Source organism: Pseudophryne corroboree, unplaced genomic scaffold, assembly GCF_028390025.1.
Source record: "Pseudophryne corroboree isolate aPseCor3 unplaced genomic scaffold, aPseCor3.hap2 scaffold_1242, whole genome shotgun sequence".
In the NCBI taxonomy this organism is placed as follows: Eukaryota; Metazoa; Chordata; class Amphibia; order Anura; family Myobatrachidae; genus Pseudophryne; species Pseudophryne corroboree.
Genome location: NW_026967868.1, coordinates 86,689 through 101,027, shown reverse-complemented (window position 1 = coordinate 101,027; position 14,339 = coordinate 86,689). Strand labels below are relative to the sequence as shown.

At 49.5% G+C, this 14,339-nt stretch overlaps 1 protein-coding gene across 1 annotated transcript in view; it reads left to right on the top strand.

The window, feature by feature from the left end:
- CAD (carbamoyl-phosphate synthetase 2, aspartate transcarbamylase, and dihydroorotase) overlaps window positions 1-14,339 on the top strand; it is a 78,440-nt gene that overhangs the window by 63,197 nt on the left and 904 nt on the right. Inside the window, exons 33-41 of the mRNA XM_063950838.1 lie at window positions 104-248; window positions 7,910-7,957; window positions 8,460-8,626; window positions 9,320-9,394; window positions 9,484-9,696; window positions 9,770-9,895; window positions 12,578-12,733; window positions 13,978-14,079; window positions 14,162-14,256. Coding sequence (XP_063806908.1) covers window positions 104-248; window positions 7,910-7,957; window positions 8,460-8,626; window positions 9,320-9,394; window positions 9,484-9,696; window positions 9,770-9,895; window positions 12,578-12,733; window positions 13,978-14,079; window positions 14,162-14,256 — 1,127 coding nt within the window. The remainder of the gene's footprint in view (window positions 1-103; window positions 249-7,909; window positions 7,958-8,459; window positions 8,627-9,319; window positions 9,395-9,483; window positions 9,697-9,769; window positions 9,896-12,577; window positions 12,734-13,977; window positions 14,080-14,161; window positions 14,257-14,339) is intronic.

Genomic DNA, 14,339 nt, shown 5'->3' with positions numbered 1-14,339 from the left:
GGTCCATCATTGTGTGTAATGCAGCGGTGTAGTGGTTTACGCTGGTGGTCAGGACGTTGCTTTGTTTCGGTATGTTTTATATCATTTCTACGGTTTCTGTCAGACTCCAGAGCGCCATCGTCATGTGACCATGCAGAGCGAAACCATTCGCAGCAGGGCGCCCAGCCCACGCAGAGCCGGCCCGGCAGGAGATGCCCGCTTCCACCTGCCCCCCAGGATCCATCGCGCCTCTGACCCCGGCCTGCCAGGTGAGGAAGGGGCTGTCTGTGCACCCATCTACACTTATTGTACAATAGAACGTTTTACTATATGGCCTTGTACCGATTCCGGTGTCCGCACCCCACCAATGTAAGGGGCTCTCGTCGAGCGGTCTGGGGAGGAGACTTACGGTAAGTGTAAGGAGTCATTATGGGGAGAGAAACGCAGTGACCCGGAGAATAACTTCCTAACATTGTGTCCTGGTATCTAGCACCCTGGAAGATGTCTGTCGCCCGGCGCCAGGGAGCCGCCACAAGGGTAACTTTATATGAACGAGCGGGGTGCTAATCAGTGCTCGGTGGTGGGATGAAATTATTCCTAATCACTCAGCAGGTTAACGCTAACCCCCCGATCAGTGACTCCACTAAGCTGCCACGTCTGTCAGGCCACAGATTCCCCATAAGCGGCAGTAATAAAGGATCTCGCACTATAGATGAACCTTTTTTCCCTGTAGATTACGCCAGTGGTTACCCAAATGACCATCAACCAATGGCCAAATTCAGCGGCAAGTAGAGGATTGTAAATTGGCGTGAAGGCGGAGCTATATGAGTGACCAATCAGAGGAAAGTACACTATATGGATAAAAGTATTTGGCCGCATGTATAATTATTGAATTTGTTGTGAAAAGCTCAGTGACTTCCAGTGTGGTCCGGCTCAGTGGTGCGGTGATAGGACGCCACCTCTGTAATAAGACGGTTCCTGATATTTCATCCCTGCTGGATATTCCACGGTCACCTGTAAGTGATATTATTAGACAGTGGAAGCGTTTAGGAACAGCAGCAACAAAGTGGAAGACCATGTAAATCACAGAGCGTGGACACCAACTGCTAAGGCGCATGGTGTGTAAAAGTCGCCAGCGCTCTGCTGATTCCAAAGCTGACGAGTTCCGGACTTCCACTGGCATTAATGTAATCACAAACGCTGTGCTGCGGGAGCTTAATGAGATGGGTTCCATGGCCGAGCAGCTGCATGCCAGCCTCACATCACCAAGTCCATGCCAAGCGTCTGATGAAGCGGTGTAAAGCACACCGACACTGGACTGTGGAGCAGTGGACACGTGTTCTGTGGAGTGGTGTAAAGCACACCGACACTGGACTGTGGAGCAGTGGACACGTGTTCTGTGGAGTGGTGTAAAGCACACCGACACTGGACTGTGGAGCAGTGGACACGTGTTCTGTGGAGTAGTGTAAAGCACGCCGACACTGGACTGTGGAGCAGGGGACACGTGTTCTGTGGAGTGGTGTAAAGCACACCGACACTGGACTGTGGAGCAGTGGACACGTGTTCTGTGGAGTGGTGTAAAGCACACCGACACTGGACTGTGGAGCAGGGGACACGTGTTCTGTGGAGCGGTGTAAAGCACACAGACACTGGACTGTGGAGCAGTGGACACGTGTTCTGTGGAGTGGTGTAAAGCACACCGACACTGGACTGTGGAGCAGTGGACACGTGTTCTGTGGAGTAGTGTAAAGCACGCCGACACTGGACTGTGGAGCAGGGGACACGTGTTCTGTGGAGTGGTGTAAAGCATGCAGACAGTGGAGCAGTGGACACGTGTTCTGTGGAGTGGTGTAAAGCACGCCGACACTGGACTGTGGAGCAGTGGACACGTGTTCTGTGGAGTGGTGTAAAGCATGCAGACAGTGGAGCAGTGGACACGTGTTCTGTGGAGTGGTGTAAAGCAAGCAGACAGTGGAGCGTGGAGCAGTGGACACGTGTTCTGTGGAGTGGTGTAAAGCACACAGACACTGGACTGTGGAGCAGTGGACACGTGTTCTGTGGAGTGGTGTAAAGCACGCCGACACTGGACTGTGGAGCAGTGGACACGTGTTCTGTGGAGTGGTGTAAAGCATGCAGACAGTGGAGCGTGGAGCAGTGGACACGTGTTCTGTGGAGTGGTGTAAAGCACACAGACACTGGACTCTGTGGAGCAGTGGACACGTGGTCTGTGGAGTGGTGTAAAGCACACAGACACTGGACTGTAGGGCATTGGACACGTGTTCTGTGGAGTGGTGTAAAGCACACAGACACTGGACTCTGTGGAGCAGTGGACACGTGGTCTGTGGAGTGGTGTAAAGCACACAGACACTGGACTCTGTGGAGCAGTGGACACGTGGTCTGTGGAGTGGTGTAAAGCACACAGACACTGGACTGTGGAGCAGTGGACACGTGTTCTGTGGAGTGGTGTAAAGCATGCAGACAGTGGAGCAGTGGACACGTGTTCTGTGGAGTGGTGTAAAGCACGCAGACACTGGACTGTAGGGCATTGGACACGTGTTCTGTGGAGTGACGCATCACTCTTCTCTGTCTGGCAGTCAGATGGGTGAGCCTGGGTTTGGCGGATGCCGGGAGCACGTTACCGGCGTGACTGCATTGTGCCAGCTGTGAGGTTTGGGGGAGGAGGGGTAATGGTAGGGGGCTGTTTCTCAGGGTTTGAGCTAGGACCCTTATCTCCAGTGAAGGGCAATCTTACTGCTTCAGCGTATAGCGACATTTTGGACAATTCTATGTTAACAACTTTGTGGCACCAGTTTGGGGAAGGCCCTTTTCTTTTACAATATGACTGCGCCCCAGTGCACACAGCAAGGACTATGAAGACATAGGGGGTCATTCCGAGTTGATCGCTCGCTAGCTACTTTTTGCAGCGCTGCGATCAGATAGTCGCCGCCCATAGGGTAGTTTATTTTTGCTTTGCAAGTGTGTGAACGCCTGTGCGACCGAGAGGTACAAAAACAGTTTGTGCAGTTTCTGAGTAGGTCTGAACTTACTCAGCCGCTGCGATCACTTCAGTCTTTTTGGTCCCGGAATTGACGTCAGACACCCGCCCTGCAAACGCTTCGACACGCCTTCGTTTTTTCCAACCACTCCCAGAAACCGGTCAGTTGCCGCCCACAAACGCCCTCTTCCTGTCACTCTCCTTGCGATCGGCTGTGCGAATGGATTCTTCGTTACATCCATCGCTCAGCAACGATCCGCTTTGTACCCGTACGACGCGCATGTGGTGCATACAAATGCGCAGTGGTGAGCGCAGCGAAAAAACCTAGTGTGCGATCAGGTCGGAGTGACCCCCATGGTTTGAGAAGTTCAGTGTGGAAGAACTGGACTGGCCCACACTGAGCCCTGACCTCTACCACATCGATCACCTTTGGGATGACAGGAACTGAGATTGCGAGCCAGGCCTTCTCCTCCAACATCACTGTCTGACCTCATAAATGCTCTACAGAATAACTGACCTCATAAATGCTCTACAGAATGACTGACCTCACATTCCCACAGAAACACTCCAGCATCTTATAGAAAACCTTCCAAGAAGAGTGGAATCTGCTGTAGCTGCAGAAGAGGGATCAGCTCCATAAAGTTAATGAACACAATGTCGGTACAGCCGCTGGAGGTGTAATGGTCAGACGTCCGGGTACTTTTCTCCATATAGTGTATATCTGGGAGCAGTCTGCTGCCTGTTTGTCTGCCGCTCCCTGGGCTGTCTCACGTTGGCATGTGCTGTGTGTAGCAGTGGTGGGCAGTCACCATTACGCTGTATGTACGCAGGCCGGGAACGGCAGGCAGTCGCCGCTGTTGCGCAGAACCGGTGCTGGCTGAGGGGTGGGGGCTTGCCGCTGAATGTTGCCGGAAAGGTCTAAATCCAGTGTGGTGTGTGTTGTGGTCATTTGCCAAGCTCTGTTCTGCGGGGAGGGGGCTCCGAGTGTTTATCTGTTTTGTGTTTACACAGTCACACCCCCCCCCCCCTTTCCCAGAGCGTCCAGCAACGTCCATGAACGTAGGTATAGTCCTGTAACAGGTCACGCTAGCTGCTTTGTGCAAAATCTGCTGCTGTATCCTCTCTCCGGCAGTAGGTGGCGCTGTGTACCTCTGTATTCATCCCTTCTGTACTGACTGCAGGATCTGACTGTAATGTAACATCTATATACAGTGTAGCAGGTGCCGCGTGCCGTCCGTGTACTATGTAGCGCTATGTACTGTGACTGTAATGTAACATCTATATACAGTGTAGCAGGTGCCGCGTGCAGTCCGTGTACTACGTAGCGTAACATCTATATACAGTGTAGCAGGGGCCGCGTGCAGTCCGTGTACTATGTAGCGCTATGTACTGTGACTGTAATGTAACATCTATATACAGTGTAGCAGGGGCCGCGTGCGGTCCGTGTACTATGTAGTTCTATGTACTGTGACTGTAATGTAACATCTATATACAGTGTAGCAGGGGCCGCGTGCAGTCCGTGTACTACGCAGCGTAACATCTATGTACAGTGTAGCAGGGGCCGCGTGCAGTCCGTGTACTATGTAGCGCTATGTACTGTGACTGTAATGTAACATCTATATACAGTGTAGCAGGGGCCGCGTGCAGTCCGTGTACTACGTAGCGTAACATCTATGTACAGTGTAGCGGGCCGCGTTCGGTCCGTGTACTATATAGCGCTATGTACTGTGACTGTAATGTAACATCTATATACAGTGTAGCAGGGGCCGCGTGCAGTCCGTGTACTACGTAGCGTAACATCTATGTACAGTGTAGCGGGCCGCGTTCGGTCCGTGTACTGTATAGCGCTATGTACTGTGACTGTAATGTAACATCTATATACAGTGTAGCAGGGGCCGCGTGCGGTCCGTGTACTATGTAGTTCTATGTACTGTGACTGTAATGTAACATCTATATACAGTGTAGCAGGTGCCGCGTGCAGTCCGTGTACTACGTAGCGTAACATCTATATACAGTGTAGCAGGGGCCGCGTGCAGTCCGTGTACTATGTAGCGCTATGTACTGTGACTGTAATGTAACATCTATATACAGTGTAGCAGGGGCCGCGTGCGGTCCGTGTACTATGTAGTTCTATGTACTGTGACTGTAATGTAACATCTATATACAGTGTAGCAGGGGCCGCGTTCAGTCCGTGTACTATGCAGCGTAACATCTATGTACAGTGTAGCAGGGGCCGCGTGCAGTCCGTGTACTATGTAGCGCTATGTACTGTGGCTGTAATGTAACATCTATATACAGTATAGCAGGGGCCGCGTGCAGTCCGTGTACTACGTAGCGTAACATCTATGTACAGTGTAGCGGGCCGCGTTCGGTCCGTGTACTATATAGCGCTATGTACTGTGACTGTAATGTAACATCTATATACAGTGTAGCAGGGGCCGCGTGCAGTCCGTGTACTACGCAGCGTAACATCTATGTACAGTGTAGCAGGGGCCGCGTGCGGTCCGTGTACTATGTAGCGCTATGTATATAGATATTACATTACAGTCACAGTATATAGCGCTACGTAGTACACGGACTGCACACGCCCCTGTTAAAATGTATATAGATCTTACATTACTGTTATGTAAGATCTATATACAGTGTAACAGGGACTGCGTGCGGGAAGCAGTCCTTATATTACTACGTAACGCTATGTAATGTAAGATCTGCGTAGCGATATGTAATGCAAGATCTGTATACAGTGTAGCAGGGACTGTGTGCTGGAAGCAGTCCTTATATTATTATGTAGCGCTATGTAATGTAAGATCTGTATACAGTGTGGCAGGGACTGCGTGCGGGAAGCAGTCCTTATATTACTATGTAGCGCTATGTAATGTAAGATCTGTATACAGTGTAGCAGGGACTGTGTGCGGGAAGCAGTCCTTTTATTAGTACGTAGCGCTATGTAATGTAAGATCTGTTTTCAGTGTGGCAGGGACTGCGTGCGGGAAGTAGTTCTTACATTAGTACGTAGCTCTATGTAATGTAAGATCTGTATACAGTGTGGCAGGGACTGCGTGCGGGAAGCAGTTCTTATATTACTATGTAGCGCTATGTAATGTAAGATCTGTATACAGTGTAGCAGGGACTGTGTGCGGGAAGCAGTCCTTTTATTAGTACGTAGCGCTATGTAATGTAAGATCTGTTTTCAGTGTGGCAGGGACTGCGTGCGGGAAGTAGTTCTTATATTAGTACGTAGCGCTATGTAATGTAAGATCTGTATACAGTGTGGCAGGGACTGCATGCAGGAAGCAGTCCTTATATTAGTACGTAGCGCTATGTAATGTAAGATCTGTATACAGTGTGGCAGGGACTGCGTGCGGAAGCAGTCCTTATATTACTACGTAGCGCTATGTAATGTAAGATCTGTATACAGTGTAGCAGGGTCTGCATGCAGGAAGCAGTCCTTATATTAGTACGTAGCGCTATGTAATGTAAGATCTGTATACAGTGTGGCAGGGACTGCGTGCGGGAAGCAGTCCTTATATTACTACGTAGCGCTATGTAATGTAAGATCTGTATACAGTGTGGCAGGGACTGCGTGCGGGAAGCAGTCCTTATATTACTACGTAGCGCTATGTAATGTAAGATCTGTATACAGTGTAGCAGGGACTGCATGCAGGAAGCAGTCCTTATATTAGTACGTAGCGCTATGTAATGTAAGATCTGTATACAGTGTGGCAGGGACTGCGTGCGGGAAGCAGTCCTTATATTACTATGTAGCGCCATGTCATGTAAGATCTGTATACAGTGTAGCAGGGACTGCGTGCGGGAAGCAGTCCTTATATTACAATGTAGCGCCATGTAATGTAAGATCTGTATACAGTGTGGCAGGGACTGCGTGCGGGAAGCAGTCCTTATATTAGTACGTAGCGCTATGTAATGTAAGATCTGTATACAGTGTGGCAGGGACTGCGTGCGGGAAGCAGTTCTTATATTAGTACGTAGCGCTATGTAATGTAAGATCTGTATACAGTGTGGCAGGGACTGCGTGCGGAAGCAGTCCTTATATTAGTACGTAGCGCTATGTAATGTAAGATCTGTATACAGTGTGGCAGGGACTGCGTGCGGGAAGCAGTTCTTATATTAGTACGTGGCGCTATGTAATGTAAGATCTGTATACAGTGTAGCAGGGACTGTGCGGGAAGCAGTTCTTATATTACTATGTAGCGCCATGTAATGTAAGATCTGTATACAGTGTGGCAGGGACTGCGTGCGGGAAGCAGTCCTTATATTAGTACGTAGCGCTATGTAATGTAAGATCTGTATACAGTGTGGCAGGGACTGCGTGCGGGAAGCAGTTCTTATATTAGTACGTAGCGATATGTAATGTAAGATCTGTATACAGTGTGGCAGGGACTGCGTGCGGAAGCAGTCCTTATATTAGTACGTAGCGCTATGTAATGTAAGATCTGTATACAGTGTGGCAGGGACTGCGTGCGGGAAGCAGTCCTTATATTAGTACGTAGCGCTATGTAATGTAAGATCTGTATACAGTGTGGCAGGGACTGCGTGCGGGAAGCAGTTCTTATATTAGTACGTAGCGCTATGTAATGTAAGATCTGTATACAGTGTGGCAGGGACTGCGTGCGGAAGCAGTCCTTATATTAGTACGTAGCGCTATGTAATGTAAGATCTGTATACAGTGTAGCAGGGACTGCGTGCGGGAAGCAGTCCTTATATTGATACGTGTCTCTGTAGTGTGATCCGATCTTGCCTCTGACTGATGACTGCTGTGTACTTTGTAAGGGGCTCATTGTGTATTGGGCTTATCTCCTGCTGTAGATTGTAGCACAGAGCTTGGCAGATGCGCCCACACCCTGTCTGCATGTATGTGGTCACACGTGACTTGTTGTGGAACTAACATGTCTGCATGGTTTGTCTCCGTGTCAGCAGCAGAGGAGCAGAAAGACAGGATGGTGAAGAAGCCGACGGAGCCAGGTTATTTTATATTCTGTACATTCTCTGTGTCGCTCTCCTCAGACTATAGGACACACGGTGCTCTCCGATATTACGCCTGCTGGCCGCCGTACCGCTGTCTGTGGAGGGATTACGGCATCTGGGTCACCTGCCATATTAGATGTGACGGAGAGATTATAGCAGACATAGCTGGTGAATGGGCGGTGTGCGGGTAGTAGGTGCCCTGGTGGGAGTATTATGGGGGTCAGCCTTTTCCTACAGCTGAATAGGAGCAACACCTGGAAGGGGTGCAATCTGTTTGGAGTTTGTATGTTCTCCCCGTGCTTAAGTGGTTTTTCCCCAGAATCCATAAATATGCTGGTAGATTAATCTGCTCCTGACGGTAATACACATGAACACTAGTGTGTGTGTGTGTGTGTGTGTGTATGTGTGTGTTTAGGGCAGACTAGATGCGCCAAGTGGTTCTTATCCGCTGTCACAGTCTGTTTCTGTACTCACCCTGTCATGTATTTTGTGCCCTCAGATCTGTTTCCTATCCAGGACGGTTACACCTATCCACCTCCAGTCCCTCGAATCATGTCCCCCCAGAACATGCCCACGCAAAGTCTTCCCCACGTGCAGACCTCCCCCCTGCTGCACCCACTGATTGGGCAGCACATCATGTCCGTCAAGCAGTTCAGCAAAGATCAGGTGAGGCTGTCATCCCAGGTTCTAGTCATTGCGTCACACCCTGGCCAGGTTCTTTAGTCATTGTGTCACGCCCTGGTCAGGTTCTCTAGCCATTGCGTCATTCCCTGGCCAGGTTTTCTAGTCATTGCGTCACGCCCTGGTCAGGTTCTCTAGTCTTTACGTCAGGCCCCGGACAGGTTCTCTAGTCTTTGCGTCAGGCCCGGACAGGTTCTCTAGTCTTTGCGTCAGGCCATGGTGAGGTTGTCTAGTCATTGCGTCAAGCCCTGGCCATGTTCTCTAGCCATTGCGTTGTGCCTTGATCAGGTACTCTAACCATTGCGTTGTGCTTTGATCAGGTTCTCTAGCCACTGTGTCACGCCCTGCCAGGCTCTCTAGTCATTGCATTACACCCTTGACAGGTTCTGTAGTAACTGTGTCACACCCTGGCCAGGTTCTCTAGTCATTGATCCACACCCTGGCCAGGTTCTCTAGTCATTGATCCACACCCTGGACAGGTTCTCTAGCCATTGCGTTGTGCTTTGGTCAGGTTCTCTAGCCATTGCGTCACACCCTGGACAGGTTCTCTAGCCATTGCGGCACACCCTGGACAGGTTCTCTAGTAACTGCGCCACGCCCTGTAAGCTCTCAGTATTAGTGTTGGACAGGATATTCCTTGTTGCTGCCACAACGTGATCCATCCTTTTTCTCCCGCAGATGTCGCATCTGTTCAATGTGGCGCACACTCTGCGGATGTTGGTGCAGAAAGAGAGGGGTCTGGACATACTGAAGGTTCTCACGCTATTTCTTCTAGACCTCTCCTCTTGGTCTTCTTGCAGTGGGTGTTTTCTCGCGGTCTCACACTCTGTCCCCTCTCTCAGGGTAAGGTGATGGCGTCTATGTTCTTCGAGGCGAGCACGCGGACCAGCAGTTCCTTTGCAGCAGCCATGCATCGCCTTGGGGGGTCTGTCATCAGCTTCTCGGAGACCACCTCCTCCTCTCAGAAGGGAGAATCTCTCACGGACTCTGTGCAGACAATGAGTTGCTACTCTGATGTCTTAGTGGTGAGACACCCGGAGCCCGGCGCAGTGGAGGTAAGAGTGTTACTATTCGCCAATCCACCCGCCATCTCCCACGTTGTCTAATCGGTTGTTGTATTATCCCCAGCTTGCTGCCAAACACTGCCGGAAGCCTGTTATCAATGCTGGAGATGGGGTGGGAGAGCACCCGACTCAGGCGCTGCTGGATGTATTCACTATCCGGGAGGAACTGGGAACAGTCAATGGGATGACGGTGACTTATTTATTATTATTATTATTATTAACTATTTATTTTATAGTGCAGCAAATTTCGTTGCGCTTTACAATTGGAAACAGTGATAAAACAAAGTTGGGAAATAACAGTCATAAGAGGTAGGAAGGCCCTGCTCGCAAGCTTACATGCCATAGAGAGAGGGGCTTTGCTGCACATTGATAGGTGTTATTTATTGTATAATGGTCCACTAGATTGCAGAGGTTCTTGGGCTGCATGATATGGTCACGCGGGAATGTTGGCCTGGGGTCAGGAGGCTGAGAGAGAGAAGACATGAGGATATGTGTGGACTGTACAGTGGGTATATAATTGGATAGGAAAGCTATGAAGGTAATGTGAGCGATTCCGCAATGTGATAAGCTGCCTGAAGAGGTGAGTTTTCAGGGAACGCTTGAAGGTTTGGAGACTAGAGGAGAGTCTTGTGCGTGGGAGGGCATTCCACAGAGTGGGTGCAGCCCAAAGAAAGTCCTGCAATTGTGCATGAGAGCGAATGAGTCTGAATGAGAGACGTAGATCTTGTGCAGAGCGGAGAGGTCGGGATGGGAAATATGAGATGAGAGAAGCTATGTTGGTGCAGTTTGGTTAATGGCCTTGTGTGTGGTTAACAGTATTTTATATATGGAATACAGTAGAATACAGGTAACCAATGGAGGGACTGACAGAGCGGATCTGCAGACGATGAACGTCTGGCAAGGAAGATTAGCCTCGCAGCTGCAGTCAGAATGGATTGTAGTGGTGAGAGTCTATGTTTGGAAAGACCGGTCAGGAGACTATTACAATAATCAATGCGGGAGATAATGATGGATTAGAGAAGTGAATGTAGAAATAAGTGAGAGCAGTGGTTGCATAGAGGTAGGTAGTTGTTGAAAATGAATAGCATTAATAATTCTGCCATTTGGAGGAGGATTGGAGGACTTCAGTGACATTGAGTTTGTAGTAATGGTGGAGAGCATGCAGGTGATAAGGTTGTGATTTGTGAGAGGGAAAGGAGTGTTAGTAATTTCAGAAACTGAGCATAGTCTGGTGAATACTAGATCAAGGCAGTGATGAGTAGAGGTCAGTCCATTGGGAGAGGCTGAGAGAGGAGGTTAGAGAGAGTAGTTGTGGCATGAGTAGCAGATTTTGGACTATTAATAGCGATATTGAAATCAACCAGGATGATAATGGAGAGGTCAGAGGATAGGAAGTGAGGGAGCCAGGCAGAATAATGTTTCAGAAATTGGGTTGCCCAGGTGGGCAACATGTAGAGAGACTGGAGTTTAAATCCGAATAGAATGTACTACAAATTATGTGAATGTGAGTGATGGGGAACCTGTGGTAGAACGGTGTATGTGAGGGATTGGGATAGTAACATTACAAACCCACCTCCTTTACTGTTACCAGGCCTGGAGGTGTGTGAAATAGAGACCACCATGTGACAGTGCTGCAGGGAAGGCTGTGTCTGATTGTGTGGGCCATGTTTCTGTTACAGCCAGCAGGTTGAGGTTGTTAGGTATGAAGAGGTCATGGATGGATGTTAATTTGTTACAGAGCGTGCATTCCATCAGATACATTTTAATTATTTGGAGGGTGATGGGAGACGCATGATGTTTATGAGATTAGCTGAATTTATATATTGCTGTGAGGTAAGTGGTTTGTGCCCGAATTTGGTGACATGTTACCAGCTAATTGAAGCAGGAGAGAGAAATAAATATACTTGTAGGAGGCTTGTGAATGTTTTTTTTTATAGTGAAGGGTTGTGGATGTTATTGTCACTGTATGAAGATAAGTAAAGAGCCCATAAATAATAAGAGGGGAGTAGATAATTGAGGCGGCAATGTGTACAGAGTGGTGAGTTGCAGGGAGATTAAGGGATATAATTGCTTTGACGACAATGCCATGGAGTGAAATAAAGAAAAGCAATTTGTGGTACATGGTGTGTTTGAAATAAAACTAAATTATTTAGGCTTAGAGCGTAATGCAGTTGCAATTGTTAAAGTTAAACATTCAAATACCTGTTTTCTGATGTTGATTTTCAAACCGTGTTATGATCATTTTGTGTATGTCAACACACATTAACCAGCTCAGCTGACCCTAGATTGCACCTACAGGATTACTATGGCGCATTAATACAGACTACCAGTGAGGCAAATGTAAAGCTAATAAAAGGTGATAAATTACACTATGCAAACACCAGCCCAGTATGCCTTCATTAACTCTGCAGCACTGAGCAATATTTTAAACACAGGTATTTACAATTGCACGCAATTCATGACATCACAACTGTTTTTTTTTCTTCATATATACAAATTGGTTGCGTAGTGTTCTCAAGACAATGAAAGTATTTCAGAATGAGGAATATGAACATATATTTAAATACAGATTAGTTTTCATTAGGGTATCATCTGTATACGGACGATACTCGACTCTACCTATTCTCCCCAGATTTGTCACCATCTGTATTGGGCCGTGTCACTGAATGCCTTTCTGCCGTTTCATCTTGGATGACATCTCACCACCTCAAACTTAATATTTCCAAAACAGAAATAATTATATTTCCACCGGCCAATAGTAGTTATAAACCTGATATCTCTATCACTGCTGAGAACTCGACAATGGCCGTAGCTGGTATCCTGCTGGTCTGTGATTTCCCTGTAGACTTATATGTGATCCTCTCCTTCCTAGATAACGATGGTCGGGGATCTCAAGCACGGTCGCACTGTGCATTCTCTTGCCTGCCTCTTAACCCAGTACCGGGTCAACCTGAGATACGTCACGCCCAGCAGTCTGCGGATGCCCTCGAAGATCATTCACTTTGTCGCTTCCAGGGGAATCAAACAGGTGAGGAACCACCGGCTTCTGAGATGGCGGTGTGGGTGAGATAGATAGATAGATAGAGATATATATATATATATATATATATATATATATATATATATATATATATATATATATATCTCTATGTATATGCGATAGCTGGGGGTGACAAGTGTGGGGGTGGGGGCTAGCTGTGTGGACTGGCTATATCGGGTAACAACGGTTTGGGCAGGCTGTATAGGGGTGTTATCTATGTGGTTGGGTTAAGTAGGGGGGTGGGCTATATAGGGGTCGGTGGTTTAAATGGGGGTGGTAGCTGGGTTTCTGAGGATGGCGTGGGCACGTCTTGGTTTCTGGGGTGGAGAGGGGAAAGGTGGGCACGTCTTGGTTTCCGGGGTGGAGAGGGGGAAGGTGGGCAGACCTTGGTTTCCAGGGTGGAGAGGGGGAAGGTGGGCAGACCTTGGTTTCCGGGGTGGAGAGGGGGAAGGTGGGCAGACCTTGGTTTCCCGGGGTGGAGAGGGGGAAGGTGGGCAGACCTTGGTTTCCCGGGGTGGAGAGGGGGAAGGTGGGCAGACCTTGGTTTCCGGGGTGGAGAGGGGGAAGGTGGGCCGACCTTGGTTTCTGGGGTGGAGAGGGGGAAGGTGGCAGACCTTGGTTTCCGGGGGGGAGAGGGGGAAGGTGGGCAGACCTTGGTTTCCGGGGGGCGTAGGCAGACCTTGGTTTCCGGGGTGGAGATGTAGTGTTCACGCTAGGCTGTTTTAGCAGAGCGCCGCGCCCTGTCTGATTTTTTTTTCAAAGGCAAAACCCGCCCTGTCCTTTCTGCGGCTCCCTGCTAAAGCAGCCTGCCCGCTACCTGCTCTCCCAGCATGTACAGATGCCGTGCGCACTGCATCCATTCACGCTACGGGAGAGCGCTTGGGGAAGCCCAGCTTTAGTGGCGGCCCCCCCCCGGCCCCTTTAGTGACGCTGCCGGCCGCCCACCCACGCCCGCTTTTAGTGATATGCCGCTGGCTGCCCACGCCCACTTTAGTGATATGCCGCTGGCTGCCCACGCCCACTTTAGTGACATCTGTGGGGGCCGCACTGTCTGCTCTATAGATGTCTTAGATCCATGCCCCCAATTTGCATACCCACGCCCCGTTTTCAGACGCGTGCACAAGTGCACCGACAGACCGGTGCCCTGCGGGATCAGTAGCGAGGGGAAGGTGGGCACGCCATGGCTTCCTGAGTGGGCTGTATACAGACATTTGTTGTCTCCCCGCACCTAGGAGGAATTTGCGAGCATTGAGGAAGCGCTGCCAGACACGGACGTCCTCTATATGACGCGGATACAGAAGGAGAGGTTTGCCAGCAAGGAGGAGTATGACAATGTGAGAACTGGGCGGCTGGGGTAAGGGAGGATTGTGCAAGGGTGAGATCTCCTTCTGACCCCATTTCTCTGCCTGGTTTTAGTGTTTTGGGCAGTTTATCCTCACGCCCCACATCATGACCCGGGCCAAGAAGAAGATGGTAGTGATGCACCCCATGCCGCGAGTCAATGAGATCAGGTAAGGGGCGGGACCGCGGCGGGGTCTGTACGATCTCGCCGTATGAGGTCATTCATTATTCCACCGCTGATCGTGTCTCTGTC